At 52.8% G+C, this 17,191-nt stretch overlaps 6 protein-coding genes across 6 annotated transcripts; 3 read left to right on the plus strand and 3 right to left on the minus strand.

Moving 5' to 3' along the window:
- Positions 1–1,559: 1,559 nt before the first annotated feature.
- On the plus strand, positions 1,560–3,584 carry BKCO1_6600044 (penicillin-binding protein; the record flags this gene model as incomplete). Its single annotated transcript, XM_020278304.1, has 2 exons — positions 1,560–1,883; positions 1,977–3,584. The coding sequence occupies 2 exons, from the start codon at positions 1,560–1,562 to the stop codon at positions 3,582–3,584; spliced, it is 1,932 nt and encodes a 643-aa protein (XP_020126397.1).
- Positions 3,585–4,257: 673 nt separating this feature from the next.
- Positions 4,258–5,319, minus strand: BKCO1_6600045 (uncharacterized protein; the record flags this gene model as incomplete). The annotated part of the gene is made up of 3 exons (XM_020278305.1): positions 4,258–4,808; positions 4,860–5,134; positions 5,192–5,319. 3 exons carry the CDS (start codon positions 5,317–5,319, stop codon positions 4,258–4,260), a joined length of 954 nt encoding a protein of 317 aa, XP_020126394.1.
- A 930-nt stretch (positions 5,320–6,249) lies between these two features.
- BKCO1_6600046 (general amidase) lies at positions 6,250–8,683 on the plus strand (the record flags this gene model as incomplete). Its single annotated transcript, XM_020278306.1, has 12 exons — positions 6,250–6,642; positions 6,697–6,972; positions 7,031–7,054; positions 7,106–7,187; positions 7,241–7,297; positions 7,369–7,460; positions 7,519–7,785; positions 7,836–7,883; positions 7,943–8,156; positions 8,212–8,286; positions 8,346–8,480; positions 8,550–8,683. The coding sequence occupies 12 exons, from the start codon at positions 6,250–6,252 to the stop codon at positions 8,681–8,683; spliced, it is 1,797 nt and encodes a 598-aa protein (XP_020126393.1).
- Positions 8,684–8,753: 70 nt separating this feature from the next.
- On the minus strand, positions 8,754–10,502 carry BKCO1_6600047 (protein kinase-like domain protein; the record flags this gene model as incomplete). Its single annotated transcript, XM_020278307.1, has 1 exon — positions 8,754–10,502. The coding sequence occupies one exon, from the start codon at positions 10,500–10,502 to the stop codon at positions 8,754–8,756; it is 1,749 nt and encodes a 582-aa protein (XP_020126392.1).
- A 478-nt stretch (positions 10,503–10,980) lies between these two features.
- On the plus strand, positions 10,981–13,243 carry BKCO1_6600048 (uncharacterized protein; the record flags this gene model as incomplete). The annotated part of the gene is made up of 5 exons (XM_020278308.1): positions 10,981–11,598; positions 11,648–11,833; positions 11,903–12,406; positions 12,457–12,819; positions 12,878–13,243. The coding sequence occupies 5 exons, from the start codon at positions 10,981–10,983 to the stop codon at positions 13,241–13,243; spliced, it is 2,037 nt and encodes a 678-aa protein (XP_020126366.1).
- A 165-nt stretch (positions 13,244–13,408) lies between these two features.
- On the minus strand, positions 13,409–14,889 carry BKCO1_6600049 (taurine catabolism dioxygenase; the record flags this gene model as incomplete). The annotated part of the gene is made up of 5 exons (XM_020278309.1): positions 13,409–13,877; positions 13,931–14,100; positions 14,155–14,198; positions 14,249–14,479; positions 14,541–14,889. 5 exons carry the CDS (start codon positions 14,887–14,889, stop codon positions 13,409–13,411), a joined length of 1,263 nt encoding a protein of 420 aa, XP_020126365.1.
- Between the last annotated feature and the right edge of the window lie 2,302 nt (positions 14,890–17,191).

Raw genomic sequence — 17,191 nt, forward strand, 5'->3', positions numbered from 1 at the left:
ACGTCCCTTCACTTTGAATGGGGGAGTCCCTCTCCTCCTTCCATTACTATTTATTTTTCCCCCTACGCCCGCCGGGTCTTTCTATTACCTCGAACTTGCTTCTTTTTATTTTTTTTTTTCCGCTTTTCAACGACGTCAAAAAATTCATCCTAAGCTACACACATACGGGGCACTCAATACTGGGTTGGAGGGGGGGAAGGGGATTTTGCATGGCGGTGGCGACGGCCTGGCTGGCTGGGATGACTGACTGACTGGCCCAAACATCACGTTATTACACAGGTGTTTTTCTGTTCTCCCGTGACAAAAAGGCGCATACGGCTGATTTCCATTTATTTGTACCGGCTCCTTCCTGTGCGTGTCTGTTGCGATGTTTCTCGGGACCACCCTTTTTGTCTCTTGCGCCCTTTCTCTTCTTCTTCTTCTTCTATCTTTCCTCCCCTTCACTTTTTGCTGTGATCGATAATGTGTGTTTGTCTGTGTGCATGGGTGTTGCAAGTATGGTTTGCAGCTATGCAGGTTCCGTTGATGGGCTTGTGTGTATGTCTTTGTGTCTGTGTTGTGTCTTCTGTGCTGTGTTGCTGTTGTGAAAAACGGGAGATAGAAAGGAAAGCTTGTTGAGAGGACTGTCACTACTACTTCTACTACTACTACGACTACTACATTTGAACAAACAGACTTCTTGCAGGATGGTGGTCAGCGTGCGCTTGGCTGGTATGAACTGTTATAGCCCGGGTTATTAATAACTGAGGAAAGAGTACCATTGGTGGGAACGAGTGTTTGATGGGTGTTGTCGAATGGCCGTTTCCTTTCTTTTCGACTTTTATCGCATGCATGAGAGATGGGGCGAGGTGGGGTTCGCTCATCCCAGCATCCTTCAGGAAGTGAGAAGTGACGATTGTGGCTGGGTGGGGAGGGGAATTAGGTTGACGATCACCGAGACAGACTACCTCGTTGTAGATTCAAGCTTGGTTGGGCCCGCCCAGCCCGTCACCGCTTTCTCTGCTCCTCATCTCCTCCTCCTCCTCTTCCCTCCACTCTTCATCGTTTCTTCTCTAAACTTTCCCATCGGGCCGAGGACCGCTATCATCTTTCTGTACACTCCCCGTCGCATATCTCCGTCCTCACGCATTGATCAGGCAACAGCTTAGCGACGGAAGGGGATTGGTTGGACGACGCCCTGCAGGCAAACGAGTGATAAGCGAGGTGTAGGATGATGTCGTGACGCCGGCGTGCAGCTTACTCGTTCATCGTTTGATGCTCTCGGTCCGGCTGTCCCTCCCCCTCATCCAGCACGTAAGTGGGGTCGATTTGACAACGCAGCGGGGGATTCGTCTTATTGTTGCCCTGACAGGCGTGGTAGAATCCCGAATTGGATCGAACAAAAGGCAACGCTTAAGTTTCCGGACTAAAAGACATCGACCGGGATCGGTGCTGCCGTGCAGGGATATATCGTCGGTTCACACATATCTGTGTTCCTCGGCCACCTCGCTTCATTTCCTCAATCAACCGTGTTTCTGCCTTTTCTCTCTTTTCTTTCTCCGTCTCACTGCCCTTCCACGATGCATCTACCGAGCAAAGCATTCGTCTTCTCCTGCCTACCGCTATTGGGCCGCTGCCTCGCACCACCAGTCGTCGACAGAGCAGCACGGCTATTCGGGCAGCGGCAGCAGCAAGAGCCCGTCTTTGAGACGGATGGCCGGCCAGTTGATGGTCGCGAAGGCGTCGGTGACGACGATGGCTGGGGCGACTGGGTGAGGGACAAGTACGTCGTCCAGGACCCGTTCGACGAGGACTTTGACCGCATGGTGGAGGAGACGCTGGCCCATTGGCACGTGCCCGGTCTATCCGTGGCCGTCGTGCACGGCGATGCTACCTTCGCAAAGGTGAGGCGTGTTGCTTCTTCTTCTTCTTCTTCCTTTCCGTGCTTCCTCGGTGCACCAGGACCGGACTGACCGAGAGAAAAACCAAACCCGCAGGGCTACGGCAAAGCAATCCTCCCCGACGTCGACGCCACGCCCGACACGCTCTACTACGTCGGCTCGACGACCAAATCCTTCACCGCGGCCGCCATCCTCCTCCTCATCGACGACAGCCGCCTCCCCTCCAGCCCGCTGCCGCCCAACCTCGACCTCACCACGCCCGTCTCCAGCCTCATCCGCGCCGACTTCGTCCTGCCCGACCCCTACGCCACCTCCAAAGCCACGCTCGAAGACCTCCTCACCCACCGCACCGGCATGCCGCGCCACGACCTCGCCCTCCCCGCCGCCGCCACCACCACCCTCCGCCACCACGTCCGCAACCTCCGCCACCTGCCCCTCACCGCCGACCTCCGCACCACCTGGCAGTACTGCAACATGATGTACACCGCCCTCGCCCACGTCCTCGAGTCCCTCACCTCCACCACCTGGGCCGAGTTCGTCACCTCCCGCATCTGGCGGCCCCTCGCCATGACAAACACCTTCGCCTCCCTCGCCGCCGCCCGCGCCCACCCCACCGCCCGGCACCACCTGTCCGCCCCGTACTACTGGCACAACGCCTCCGCCTCCTTCGTCCGCGAACCCCACCTCCCCGACTCCCCCGCCCTCACCGGCGCCGGCAACGTCCTCTCCTCCGTCGCCGACTACGCAAAGTACCTGCGCGCCCTGCTGCGCCGCCGGCCCAACTTCTTCGCCGGGCCCGACGGCTTCCGGCAGCTGCGCAAGGCGGCGCGGAGCGTCGTCGTCGATCCGGGGGACGATGAGGACGACGAGGAGCGCGGTGGGAGCGGGAAGAACGCGCCGTGGGTGGGGCCCGAGCTGTACGGGCTGGGGTGGACGCTGCAGACGTATCGGGTGGGGGGGCTGCGGGTGTATGCGCACGGCGGCGCGGTGACGGGGTACGCGGCCGAGATGGCGTACGTGCCCGAGGCCGGGTGGGGGGTGGCGGTCATGGCGAACACGGAGGTGAAGGGGGGGTGGGCGGCGGAGCGGGTGCTGGTGAGGCTGGTGGAGGGGCTGGCGGGGACGGCCGCGGACGAGAGGTGGGATGCTGTCGGGGTGATTGATGGGAGGGTGGCGAAGCTGAGGGAGGGGAGGGCGCGGGCGAGGGAGACGTTGTTTCCGGGGGCGCCGGAGAGGCCGCGGGAGGGAGAGGGGGAGGGGGAGGGAGGAGAGGGGGGGTGGTTGCCGTTGGTGTTGCCGTTGGAGCGGTATGCGGGGACGTTTGCGAATGACGGGTATGGGAGGGTTACGTTTGCTGTGGAGGACGGGCATGGGGGGAATGCGACTGTCGATGATGATGAGGAGGGTGGCGGGTCTGCCGGCGCCGGATATGGGGGCTATGACGGGATCCGCGGTAGGCACCTCCACGCGTCTGTCGCTGATAGACTCTGGCCCTACACCATGTGCTTGGAGCACGTGTCGGGTGAGTTCTTCATGGCCTGGCTGGGTGCCACAAAGGACTTTCCCAACGGGCTGTTCGACGATGAAATGCCGCTCAAGGCTCGCTTCGACGTGGGCGTCAGTGGAAAGGTCGAACGGCTGTTCTTGGGCCTGGAGCCGAGGATGGGGGACGAGATGATGGTTTTCACAAGAGTTGACGAGTGAAGATTCTGCGCAGGGAATGTGTTGATGTAGGGAAAGGACATACAGATTGGATCTCGTGTTGGGTTTGACTGGGTCCGGCGTCCAGTCCGCAGCTTTGCAGTCTTCCTTTCCAGTCGCCCTCCTGCTGTTTACATACGAGAAATGGCATTACGGAAAGTAAGTTAGATTCCTACACCTGCGCCAGAGACTCACGAGCACGAGCACCCGCACCCGAACAGTCTGACCTGCAACATCTTCGGTAAATCATCAATCATTAACAGCGCCACCCACACCACCACCATCCTAGCCATCACCCACCTCCACCAAAGACTGCCAACCAGTCACCACAACCCTCCCCGCCTCGGCCGTCACTACTATCGATAGCATCAATAGAATCCCTTCATCCCCCACCACCGGAGTATGGTTGGAGATTGGAAATTCAAGTGGTATGCACTGCACTTCCACAGATTAGTGTTTTGACGTTATTTAAAGACTCGTTGGTCAATCGATTGGCGCATGTAAGTAGCCCATTATCTTCGGGAGCTCGGTCAGTTCACACGTTCGCATCAAAGAAGCCAACATCCACCGGGCCATATCATACTTAACGAAGCACTTGCACACTCTACACGGTACTAGGGAAAGAAGTATCATTGATGGAATGACTCGATTCAACCCAAATACAAACATCCTTTCTTCAACAACCCCAACCTTCTCCGAAATACTGCGCATAGTCTTCCCATCCAAACGCGCTTTCTCCAGGTGAATGAGAATCGCAGTCAAGGACATGGTCTGGAACAACCCAGTTCTCATGGCCATTGTTCTGGTTGAAGCCATGAGCGTTCTGATATGTCGATATGGCACTTTCAAGGGCTTCAGCGGAGAGAGCATCGGCCCCAGGCACACCTTCTGAGCTCGTCAACATCGTACCCGGTACCGTGGCAGCGGGTGGCTGATGAAGCGGACCTTGTTCAGCATTGTGCTGCAAAGTCGGCACTGGAAACCCTGGGCTGTCTTCGTCGATGGAAGATGAATTGCCATTCCGGCCGAACAGGGTGAACAACTTCTCTTGGGATACACGAACGGCTTCTAGGACCTGCGCGTTTGTGAGGTCCGCCAAACCTCCGGGAGAACCTTGTGTGGCCAGTTCGAGCTCACGATCCAGAAGCAGAGGCAGTCTGTCTCTGCTGAACTGTTGGAAGCGTGATAAAAGCTGGGATTCTGGTAACGGCTGTGGGTATTGGCAGTCTGAAACACTATCAGGCCAGCATGCAACACAATTTTGAGGATTGCACCTACAAGGGTCCGGTATGCTCGCCTCATGGGCCTCTGGGAAAAGGATGAGGAACACCCGTTGCCATTTGTCTTCCTCGGAATCAAGGCCTCTGGACCTTTTCTTGGACCGCAACGAAGCTTCTTGGTCGTCGGTGATGATCTGGAGTTCCGGGTCTTCTTGACGCTTCTCACATCTCCGGTTCTCTCTCAGGTGTTCGTGGAGGGCAGCCTTTTTCCCGAATTTCTGGAAACAGCGACCACAGCGATTTGGCGCACTGTGCTCTCTGTAGATGTGCTCCCTGTGATGGATATCAGAATCTCAAATCCCGCCATCAAGGGTCGGATATATCACTTACTTCAACCGAGCTATGGAACTGAACCCCGGAAAATAACACGATGCTGCTTTCGGTGGCCTGAGAGGATTCCTCTTCAAAAACGGACAAGCCAGTCTTACAGCGCCGGAGGGAGATTCCGGGTTTTCCATGAGCGCTATTGAGTCAGTATGTCGCCTTTGAACGGTGTCATTATAATCGTCATCAACCTGAATACTTCAAGTAAAGGGCTGTTGATATGTAGAGTAATAGCACCAATATTTTGTCAGTAGTGCCGTTTTGATGTAAAGAGGAACGAAGATAGAGCCTGTCTACTTGGCACCGCTTGGATTTAAATCTGGCGCGGATGCCAGTCTGACTCAGACAGATGGAGGCCTGCTGTTCTACTAATGAATAACCATTTTCTGATCCTTTTCTGATGTAGCACTGAAGGAGCTGGTGCCTTTCGTGGCTGGCCCATGAGCCAACAAGAGGAAAACATGTGTATTCTTCACAAAGCCCCGTTATTGAACAACTGTGAGGCTGAATAGGGCAACAAATAACTAAAGGCCACTGGGGACGTATTTTTCGGCATAGCAAATCAGCCCATCTGTTCAAAGGCACCGGCAATCCAGATATAAAACCAGGCTTCTCCGGTGTTCACTGTTTAGAAGTAGTGATTGGCTCGGCTCTATCCTACTTTGAATCCTCGTCCTGATTGGTCCAAAATCTTCAGCTAATCGGTGCGGAGATTTCAAGCGACCGGTGTGTTGCTACCTCGTACGCTATTGGCCGTGAGATTGCAGCACAAGTTTCATCGAATTCCCATGATGTTGCGCTGGATGTGGACTAGCGGATTATATCCCCTGCACACCGGTCCATATCTGAAGGTGTTCGCCGATTGGCTGCCACGTCAAACACAAAAACATCATCATGCAGTGACACGCCAAGTTTCCAATTCTATGCCAGCCCAAGGCCCCAGCATGTAATACAATCTCCGTTGGCGTCACCAGCTCCGTGGGTCAAAAATAAGGTATCCAAAACGCTCCCTTATCCCGCAGATGGCTTCGTGTGCTTCCAAACCCCCCCGTTCGACTGCAACCATGCCCACAAACACCCGTTTCATCTATATAGTCTTCATCACAGTCTTCCTCTTCTGTGGGCTGTGGACTGCATTCCAGATCGAGGACCCCAGTGCGCAATTTGCCATGGACCACGCCCAAAATCCGGCTTGGCAAGACATTGCGAGTAACAAGAGACGCGCGATTCTGGACAAGATCCCTCGGGAATGGATCTTGTCGCAGTCCGACTTGGATGAAGGACGGGAACGATGTACGCTCACGGATGGCTTCCTTGAAAGGCTCCTGGATCCAGAAACCCGACACATTACCGGACTGGATAGCTCCCAGATACTGGAAAGCGTCCGCAATCGCACCTTTACCGCAGTCCAAGTGGTTCGCTCATTCTGCAAGAGAAGCGCCTTTGCCCACCAGCTTGTTAGTGGGAACTGTTCTTCAATTGTCATGAACTCTGACTCTGAGAAGCCTTAGAACAACAACCTGTTGGAGATTATGTTCAGCTCCGCTCTGAAGAAGGCGGATGACCTCGACCGGTACTTGGAGGAACATGGCGAAGTAATTGGTCCGTTGCACGGCCTTCCGGTTAGCATGAAGGATCAATTCCATGTCAAAGATGCCGAAACCAGCATGGCATACGTAGGATGGATAGGTACATTTGAGGGCCATACCGACACTGGGAAAGAAGGCAAGGTAGAAAGCGAGCTCGTAAGGGAATTGGTTGAGCTGGGGGCAGTTCCAATCGTCAAGGTGATTCACTGTTTACATCGGAATATTTTTGGTAACGCTAACTATCCCGTACATCAAGACAAGTCTGGTACAGACGCTTTGGGTACGCTATGACAAGCCAAATGGCCCATCTCACTGCTGATTGTTCTCGTAGTATGCGGAGACGAACAACAACATCATCGGATACACCTGGAACCCGGTCAAACAAACCTTATCCTGTGGAGGCTCTTCTGGGGGTATTTTCCTATCCTGCATAGCTATTGATACCGCTCTGACAAGGGTTTTGCAGGCCAGGGTGCACTTCTAGCGCTGAGAGGCACAACCATAGGATTTGGAACCGACATTGGCAAGTGCCCCAGATAAATACCACCTTTTCAGAGAACAGCGGTGAATTGTTGCTAATCTACGCAAAAATAGGCGGATCAGTCTCTATACCCGCTGCCTTTAATGGTATCTACAGCATCAAGCCTTCACATGGCCGAATATCGTACAAAGATACGGCAAACAGCGTGAGTCTCCATCATAAAAGCAGGCTATAACTCTTGAGTATGTTAACACCAGATCAAGTCCCCAGGCCAGGCGATAATTCCTTCAGTTGTTGGGATAATGGGAGATTCAATCTCAAGTCTCCGTTTGACTTTTCGATCGTTGCTGGCTACGAGTCCCTGGCTCCATGACCCCGAAGTTTTGAGAATGCCGTGGGCTGCCGAAGATGAAACCTTTGCCAAAATTTCATTTGGTTTCTTTGAGAACGATGGAGTCGTCGCACCTCATCCGCCGATTGCACGAGCTCTTCGGATGGTCAAAGAAGCCATAGAGAACTCGGGTCACAAGGTAGCCGTTCGGAATGAGATTCAATTCACGCATGCTCACTGATACTACAGACGGTTCCTTGGAGTCCGCCCGCCCACAACGAATCTGCTGCTATTCATGTAAGGAGCTGAATTTCACCGAAACAGCAAAGTTCAAGAGCCGCTAACATATCTTGGAGTCTTCGTTCATGGACGCCGACGGGGGCGCAGATGTCTTCGAGCAGTTGAAGTTGTCTGGTGAGCCTTTAATCCCCGAGCTCCAACCAGAGTTTGGGGATGAGCCAGCGCCGCCGACGCCACTTCTCGAGTTTTACAACAACACATTGCGGCTGAAGAAGTATCGCGAAAGGTACCAGAGCTACTGGGAATCGACGTCGCCAGACACAGACACGGGTGAGCGTCATACTTCCTCGGGCCCGTAACAACCAAGTGGCTGAAGACTATTCAGGCCGTCCCGTTGATGCAGTCATCTTGCCAGCTGCACCGCACGCAGCAGTCATTCCCGGAAAGTGGATTCATTATGGTACGTCTTCCAAAAGCGTCTTGTAGCCAGATCGAGTAACGTGGTGGTTATGCACGCAGACTACGCGACTATCGCCAATACGCTCGACTATGCCGCCATCATCATCCCGGTCACCAATGCGGACAAGGATTTGGATAAATTCGACAAGAACTATTCGCCAATGACCGAGAAAGACAGGGAAAATTGGCAGGCCTGTACGTCACCCTCCTCCAGGAATCCAACTTGTGCGGCCGTCGCATGACAGTAAAACTGACTTTTTGTAGACGATCCTGACTTGTATCACGGAGCCCCTGCATCAATCCAGATTCTAGGGAGAAGACATGAGGAACAAAAGCTTTTGAGCGTTGCACAAGCTGTAGTGGATGCTTTGAAGAAGCACAAGCAACAGGGACATTAGAAAAGTTTCAGACCAGCTCATCTTCAATGCCTTGATATGCAGTTGACAGGGTCCGGGTCATTGAACTACATCAGCAATCCAGCTCGTCTAGAATCTCCATGGCCTCCTGCAACGAAGGTCTGGTCTCCAGTTGAACCTCTTTTTCCAAGCTTTTCAGAAACGCCTCGGTCTTTCCCAGTTCTGCCTCCCAATGTTGTTTCACCAGTTCTAAAATCTCGCCGAGTAGTTTAGTTGGGGGGAGTCTTGGGAAGTTTTGGCCTTTGTGTCTCAATACCAATTTATCTCCTTGCCGGTAGAGGCTGGTGCCGCCCGTGCCTGTGGCATTCCATGATGACCCCTGCCCTGCGCACCTCAAGACGAATTGCCTCAGGCTATGCGGAGTCAGTTTGAACTCTGGGAACTCGATTCGCGGCTCGATATCGAAGGAAGTGGCAAGGTTGTTTCTCGGGTTGCTCAGCTCCTCAAAGATGCAGTACAGCAAAAGGCCCAGTGAATAAACCTCGGCGCTCACTTTTGCTTCGGGTGAAAGCGAGAACCAAATGGTGTTGGACCCATGCCCTTGGTTTCTATATTTTCGATGTCGGACTTCAAAATCGTCTCGGGGTAGAAGGTGTGCGTAACGGAGAAGTCTGAGCCATTCGTTGTCATCTGCCGCATTGGAAGCCGCGCTCTTCAGTTCCTGAAGATATGAGAGTGACGTGATTTCCGGTGCCGTCCAGGAGTTCCAGTTGCCGCGTTGCTCGAAGTCGACGAGGACGACGTCTTCGCTCTCGCTTGTGGAGGACCTCGGACACTTCAGGAGGATGTTGTCGGGCCTCAGGTCTGAGTAGAAGCCGGCCGTGGTGCCGTGTAAGTGGGTCAGGGCTGATATTATCTGGCGTGCCCATTTGCATTTGGTTTGCAAATCCAAAGACCCGGTGAGTGCCATGCGAGGAACCATGTCACGCAACGAACCTCCGGAGTAGTAAGGCAGAATAAATCCGCAAACACCCAGCTTACCGCCGAAAGACGACTTCTTGACAACGATGTATAGCGGTGGAGGAACGATATGGGGATGCGGGGGGATTGTGAGAAGCAGCTTGAGCTCGTGGTAAAGAAACTTGGGATCGCTTGTGGTTGATTTGAAAACATAGTCCTCCTTGTCTCCATGAAGGCGCACGACAGTTATTGAATCATGAAGCTGTCGCAGATGAACAAGCCTGTCCAAGTGGATGATGTCTGGCCATGCATCATCGGCGACATCATCGGCCCAAAGTGCTTTCAGTGCTTGAACAGAAAGGAGCTGCATTTCCAGTTCATAGGCAGGGATGATCCGGAGCGTCATGTCCTTCACATCTGATGTAACGTTCTCGAAGACGAGTCTCGAACCAAAAGGCAGATGTTGAATGCGATCCCAGAGCTGGAGGTCCTTCCGGAAATGGTAATCCAGTGCATTGCAAATGTGATGCGAAATGCCGAGTGAGCCTATCTGGGACCCTCGTGTGCAAACCGAGTGGCTGGACTGTAGTACAGAGCGCAGAGCTAATGGGTGCTTCGTTTGATCGGGTATGAAAGTATCAATTCGGAGAGGAGCCCACCCGCTGCGAAAGATGGTAGGAACGGTGAAAAACCGGGTTCCATAGCTGGTTCCGCCGTCGATACGCCAGCTTTGCGGTGCTTTGAGTTGAGCCAAGGAGCAAAGTCGATTCTTCGGATTCAGTGGAGAGAATTCCCATGGACAGTCCTCGTACAAAAGGGCTTCAGCTGACAGGATCTGGGTACTCCGGAAGACGAAAGTAGGCTCAAGAATAGCGTCAAGAAGAGTGCAACTAAGGTCCATTCTGAATCAAGTCAGAGTTCTGTGAGCCTGGCGTGATGAAAATCCATTGCAATCGTTCTCATATCGCCGCGGATGCACTCATGCCGAGCCACGGCGTCATGGGGCATGCAGTCCAGATTATCCATTCGCTACCCTATCTCTATTCGCTTCATCCCTGCACACCGGTCGGCAAAGTTCGTTCACGCTGAGTGGTCAGGTTCGACATGACCATGCAAGGATGTGCGCATGCACCGTCAGCTCGCATCAACCTATCATCCATATCAGCCTCGCGATACGGACATACTTGGCAGTGCCCTGTGCGCCACAGCCCCGTTCAAGGACGGATGAACGCAAAGGATTTCACGCCGTTGTCAGACGGGCGCAAAGGCGTATGCAAACTCGACCCTCACTTCTTTTCGCATGCGCCTGAGAGCCACGATACTGAACCGATTCGAAAGCAACTGACACCGCTATGGTACTGAGTGAGCTGTCATGTATCATGGAATCAAAGCTGATGACAGGCCAGACACCGCCAGAACGGGCAGCTCCACGCCCTGCAGCATCGGGTAGTTACCAAGACCTCGCCAACGCAGGGAGCACACGCACCATGCGTTCTGAGGACCAAATCAAGAGAGCAGCAGATATCCTTAACCTCTCTGTGTACGAGCTGTCTCAGGCTCTGAATGCCAAGGTCCCGGTCCGGTCGCAGAGGCAGGAGCTGGATCGCGCGGATCTCGGCCAGAACTCATTCGGACGCGATGGCTACCAAATCATCAACCGGAGCCCTTCAGATGGCCAGGAAAGGGTGGGAAGCCCAGCTGTGCAACAGCCCCGCATCTTTGCGGAAGTGTCAAGCTACCACCCCCACCCTACTACATCGAGTCAAGGAGCTCATGCCGACCTCGAAAGCGACTGCCATCTTTACGAAACTCACTCTCCTTTCCCAGCACCCTCTTCATCGCGGACGATAACACAAGTCTCTGCTACAACTGGCTCTCAAACTCTCTCAAACCGATCCACCCCTTTTCAAGAAAATCGGAACCAGGATGATTCGCGAGAGCTCAGATACCTGGTAGAACATGGACCATGTAGCAACCTATGGACTGTTCCAAAAGCTGTAAGCTCTACGGTATTTCATATATCGCGATGTTGCTTACAGAACCTAGGGACGAGGAAACCGTGCCGGAGCCAGTCGAGGGGCCGGTAAGAAAAGGAAGAGGCTTTCGCCGGAAGATCAGACAGATGCACGTCCTACGAGCCGAGGTCCATTTCAAGATTCTGCGAAGCGTTTGGAAACCGCAGAAACTAGGCAAAAAGGCGCATGCGTTCGATGCTTTATGCAGAAGATTAGAGTGAGTCATCTCCTTTTCATCTCAAACTGATTCGACATGGTACTGATCCGCCCCGCTATGTACTTCAAGTGTGAGATTAATCCTCAGAACCCCGACGGTGCATGCAAGACTTGCCTTCAGCTGAAGCAGTCAATTACCCGCCTTCCTTGCCTCAGGTATAAGATCACGGATGCATCGCTGTTCCGCGAGCAAAAGGCCCCAAATCCCTTCTATTCAAAGAGATGGGACAGCATGGAAATCAAAGATATCAGCGGGTGGGCGTCAGAGCGCACAAAGACAATCAAACTCACTCATGGTTTCGGACAAGCCGAGTACACGTTGGAGCTCAGGGAGTTCCAGCCTGTAGAAGGGGATCTGTTGGAAGAAGTTTGGTACGACGGCTTGACCAGAAAGGCGCATCCGATCCCACCATACGCAATTGCCAACATGTCCCAAGCGGCGCGAGAGATAACACGCTATGTCGAAAACTCGATTGCCGTCTTCGTTGTCGGTACTGTAGGCGAACATGACCCGAGTTTTCCTTTCTTGTGGCAAACCTATTGGATGGCCTTCAGACATGCACACGAGTCTCCTGTAAGTACCCGATATTCCCGGTACGTTGATATCAGCTCATCCCTCACCAGAGGTATGAGGAGAGAACACTGCTTCTGGATGCTCTTCGACTCTGGGTTACATCCCGAATGACAAGTCTCCCTGAGTGGATCGGCAGCGACGAGAAGGTTGGGACGAGAGTGGAGGATAGGTCCAGCCCCTACTATGGCACGGTGCCTGTGGCACCAGTGATTTGCGCTCAGCTGGAAGTCATCACATACTCCCAGCTCCAGCGACCTTTGCGGAAAAGAGTGCTTGACGGGCTAGCACAGATGATGAGGGTCAACGACAGGCGGAATTGGTTCACGATATATTTGACTCTCTTCATATTGCTCCACAGCTGTTCCATGACAACGAAGCGCGACCAAGAATACGCTACTCAAATGGCAATGACCGTTAGTATCATCTCATAACGCTGGTGGTGATCGAGAATGCTAAACAATCCGAGGCCAGTCCCGATACGCGAACCCAAAGAGCATATCCGAACACCACGTGGGCATGATGACCATGCTTGCATACTTTCACTATTGCAACAAAGGAAGAGTTCCGTTCGAGCTTGCAAGTGATCCAGCTAAAGCTGCAGAGCTCGCAGCAGTTGCGGCGTTGAACGAAGACCAGATGGCGTTCGTGAGGCAGACTGCGGAGTGGATCAAAGCGAAGCGTAAAAACCCTATATTTCAACAGTTGCTATTGACAGGTATTGACTTGCGAATAGGAGACCATGTGAAAAGAATCAGAGAGGAGAAAGACTGTGGAGATCACTACTATTTTATCTCGCAACTCTTTGATGCGGATTGGAGGCCGACCGCCACCGCTTAATGGTGCAGAGCATTCATTTTTCGATGAACGTTCTCAACGGTAAACATGGCTTGCGGACATTGTTTGAACAACTAAAGTATTGGATTCAGAACTATCAACGTCGCTCAGACAAGCTCGGCCGTTTCAACAAGCAGGAAGACAAAGAACAACTGACACACACACACATCAGTCACATGGAGAGGAGGAACGACACATGAGGACTCCGTTGACTCGGACGGGCTCAATGTCCCATCGAGTCACCCTTTCGTCATCTTCAAAGACTCTGGCCCAAGCAAGCCTCAGCGCTGGAGGCAAAGTCCAAGCCTTCTCTTCGTCGTGAAGCCACAATCGAAGCAGATGCCTCTTACTCTTTTCCCGGCCATTGTCGAAGAAGGCTTCTCTGCCGTGCAGCAAGCCCGTGTTGTTGATGAAACGCATGTCTCCCTTCTCCATGGTGAGCTTCATCTGGTGTTCTTTGGCGATGTAATGAACCGAGTCAAGGGCATCAGCTTGCGCCTCTGAGAGCCTCGGGATGCTCTGGGAGCGTGGCTCGTAAGGGTGCCCGGTGAGGACACGCCGGGAGAAGTTCAGTATCGCTTTGCCATCTGTATAGAACAGGAGCGCACGATTGTAGTAGGGTGGTTCGCGGCCAAATCTAGAGTCAAGGTTAAGTTGATAAAACATTTGAGGATGGTCCTTCCGCCTTACGTATCAAACGGCCAGTCCGGTCTCGCCAGGACATGGATCAGGTCTGGCCTCGTTGCGGCCAACTCGTTATAGATCGTCCAAGACGATGCAATAGTACACATGCCGCCCTCCGTAGAGCATTGGCGCGTCAGAGTTGCCACGATATCGCAGGTGACATCGGTATGAAGAGGCTATCCTTCACAATCAGCTTTTCTATTTTCGGCCGCTGCTCACGGAACACTCACCAACTCGGCCTGTGAGTCCGCCGCACCGTTGTCCATGAGATGTTCTTTTGTATGTTAGCGTCGGCTCATTTGGGTTGATATCATCATTGCTTACTGATCATTGTGCCGTTGCGATCTTGCACGCCTCGTTTACGGGCAATGTAACTGGACACTCCGAGGAAGACGGTTGCAAGATCTGGTGGAGAAAACTGGTCCACATCCAGCCCACGGAGAATGACCGCCCCAAGGCCGTTGTATACCTCCTCAGAAACCGCTGCAAGACGAGGCGCCAGTGTTGGAAGCGGGAAATTCTCCGCTGAGACATCATTGCCATCCAGTTCCTGGTCTGGGAAAAGTCAGCATGCTCTGCCAAGCCCCTCTGAGGGCTGGAACTCCTTTTTGCATACCCTTGAACCAGCTCAGTGCTCGTGAGATCTCTTCCTTTTCCTCGTCTGAGAGACGGTAGATGAAACTGGACTCGTCTTCAAAGTTTGACCCTTTCCAGGCAAGGCGTCCACTCAAGGAAGCAGGCCACCCATTCGGAACGGCCTTCTCCAAGCCCCCAGCGAGGGTTCTCTTGGCACTTCTCGCCAGAAACGTGTCGAGGTCTGGATTGAACTGGATGTCCGCCTCAGGCTCGGCCTTCTTTGCCAGACGGTTATCCGGCGCATCGGTGCGGTACTTCTGCTGGATTTTCTGCGAATAGTACAACTTGGCTGGATCAACCCCAGTTGAAACAACCACAGGTGGCACCATGTTGCAGCTGCGAGGATAAGGAGCTGCCCGAAAGGCTTTGTAGGAGAAAGGGAGATGCTCAAACGGATTGCACGAGGCTACTTTATATCACGAATGGCCCTGTTCCCATTCTAGACGGCCAACGTCACAACCACGATAAAACCCCGGTACTAGCACTCTGCTAAGTCAAATCGGTAGCGCTTGGAACCACCTTATCAGCTTGGAGCGGCGTCAGCCTTGCTTACAGACGACCACATGAGCATTTCCGGCTCACTGCAAGCCGCCCTCCACGACAGTGCATACGATGCAAGACCAATCATATGCAGAATACCATGCGAGGATCTTCAAGCCATCATTAACCCCGCTTCGGATGATTGCCATGTTGGAGTTTTTGGCAAGGCTGGAGTGTCGTCTGATTGGTGGGTGTCCCCCCATCCCTTTCAATGGACGTTGAGTGGATTCGCCATATATGCGACTCGCCGGAAAGGGAACTGGAAATTGGACATGAGGTCGGTGGCAAGAAAAAAGCAGAGCGGGCTGGAAGATGGATGAGGCTCAAATTGATACACCCCCGCGTTCTGAGGCTGGTGAGTTGGTCGGCGGGGACCCCCCTGACTCACCAGATCTGCAGCTTCTTCAGAAGGATCTGATATTTGCCTGAACACACGCGATGAGGCCGATGCGAGCACCAGCGCATGTGGAAATTTGTGGGCCTTGCATTTGTTCCGGCGCAAGACGCGGGAACGGTAGAATAATGAGGGAAGTGGGGAGTGCGGTCTCGGCGTGAAGAGGAGCCACGTCAGTGCTCCCACCCCATGGGGGCCAAACTATCACAGAGTACCAAGAGCATCATCAGCTGCTCTCCTTGCTTTGTCGGTAGCCTTAAGCCAAGATCGCAGAGCATACGGAGCAATACCAGATTGTATCATTGTATGAACTCTCCTACGTGTATAGACCACGCTCTTTAGCATAGCTCTTAACCTTCGTGGTCAACTCAAAGTAGCAGTTTTCACCAGTTGCTGGTAACACAGCCTTTGTACACACAGTGCTCAGTCTTGCTACTCTATCACGTATTCTTACCCTTTTCTTGTACCCACTCAAGAAAAATCGTCGATAGGTTTCTCCTGTGACGGTGGGCTTCTGTTACTAAGTTTCAGAGTCGCTTAGTAGGTTGGGTAGACTGTAGGGGTTACCTTGAAAAGACAAGAGGGGAAAGACAATGATTAAACAGGAAAGGATGGTATCGGACGGTGAGCACAGCCCGGTGCTGGAAGAAGCTGGTTGACTGGATGTCTCATTATACTGAACGAAAGAAGGGGCACCCAACAAGGGTGTTGTGCAAGATGAGTCGATGACACGTTGCTAAAGACTACCTTGTTGGGTTGATGATGGCGATAAGCCTCAACGTTATTGAATATACGTCGTGATGTCCAACAGATGGCCAGTGAAGATGACATGCAATTTAACTATTTTGTAGTCCTTTGGGTGGGATGAGCAAGTCGCGGCGGAGTCCGACTGCTTTTTTTTTGTTTCAGAATGGGTGGACGTGATATGTTGGGTGAGTCATATGTGGTATGGGACGTGGTTGAGACATTTCAGTCGCGCGACAGTCAACAACCAGTTGATTTGTAGTCATTTACTTTGCTTGCCATTCTGATTTTCACGTACGACCATAGGTCGCAGAATACAGGGCTTCCCGTCCGCTCAGCCGTACTTAAGCTGCGAACCGGCCGATTAGTACTCAAGTGGGTGACCATTGGGGAATCCCGGCTGTTGTACGTTTTGCGTTTCTCTCTTTTGCCCTACTATTCACTCCTCATTTGCAGTATAATCATTGAGAGGCCTTGGACATTTATTATGCGTGGCTTCAACCAATCGGCCCCGGTTGTCAACATCTGGGGGCGTTCGATTTTGCCTTTTGTTTTTTCTTGTCCGTTGCCTACCTTAGTACCCAACTCGTCGTACCCCAGCTGTGTGATGTAATATGTACTCCAAATTTCTTTGTATGATTGCCTGCATGTCTGCCTGTCTTGCTTCGCTCTCTCGCTGCATCACCTCTTATGCTTCTCCTTTCTTCCTTTTTCCCCAGCAGCAGCCAGTAATACACCCACATACACACACACGCTCCCCAATCCACACCAACGGACGCACTCACTCCCCGCAGACGCCCCACTCCACACACACCGTAACAAACAAAACCGAAGGAAATACAAAGCCAATTGCGGAAGAGGAAAAAAAAAAGGTGAGGCGAGCTCAAAGGTCAATGAGAGTGAGGAAGAAGAAGAAGACGAAGAAGATAAAGTAAAAGATGTTTCAATTTTTT

The sequence above is a fragment of the Diplodia corticola genome (genome assembly GCF_001883845.1).
Source record: "Diplodia corticola strain CBS 112549 chromosome Unknown scaffold66, whole genome shotgun sequence".
Lineage (NCBI taxonomy): Eukaryota > Fungi > Ascomycota > Dothideomycetes > Botryosphaeriales > Botryosphaeriaceae > Diplodia > Diplodia corticola.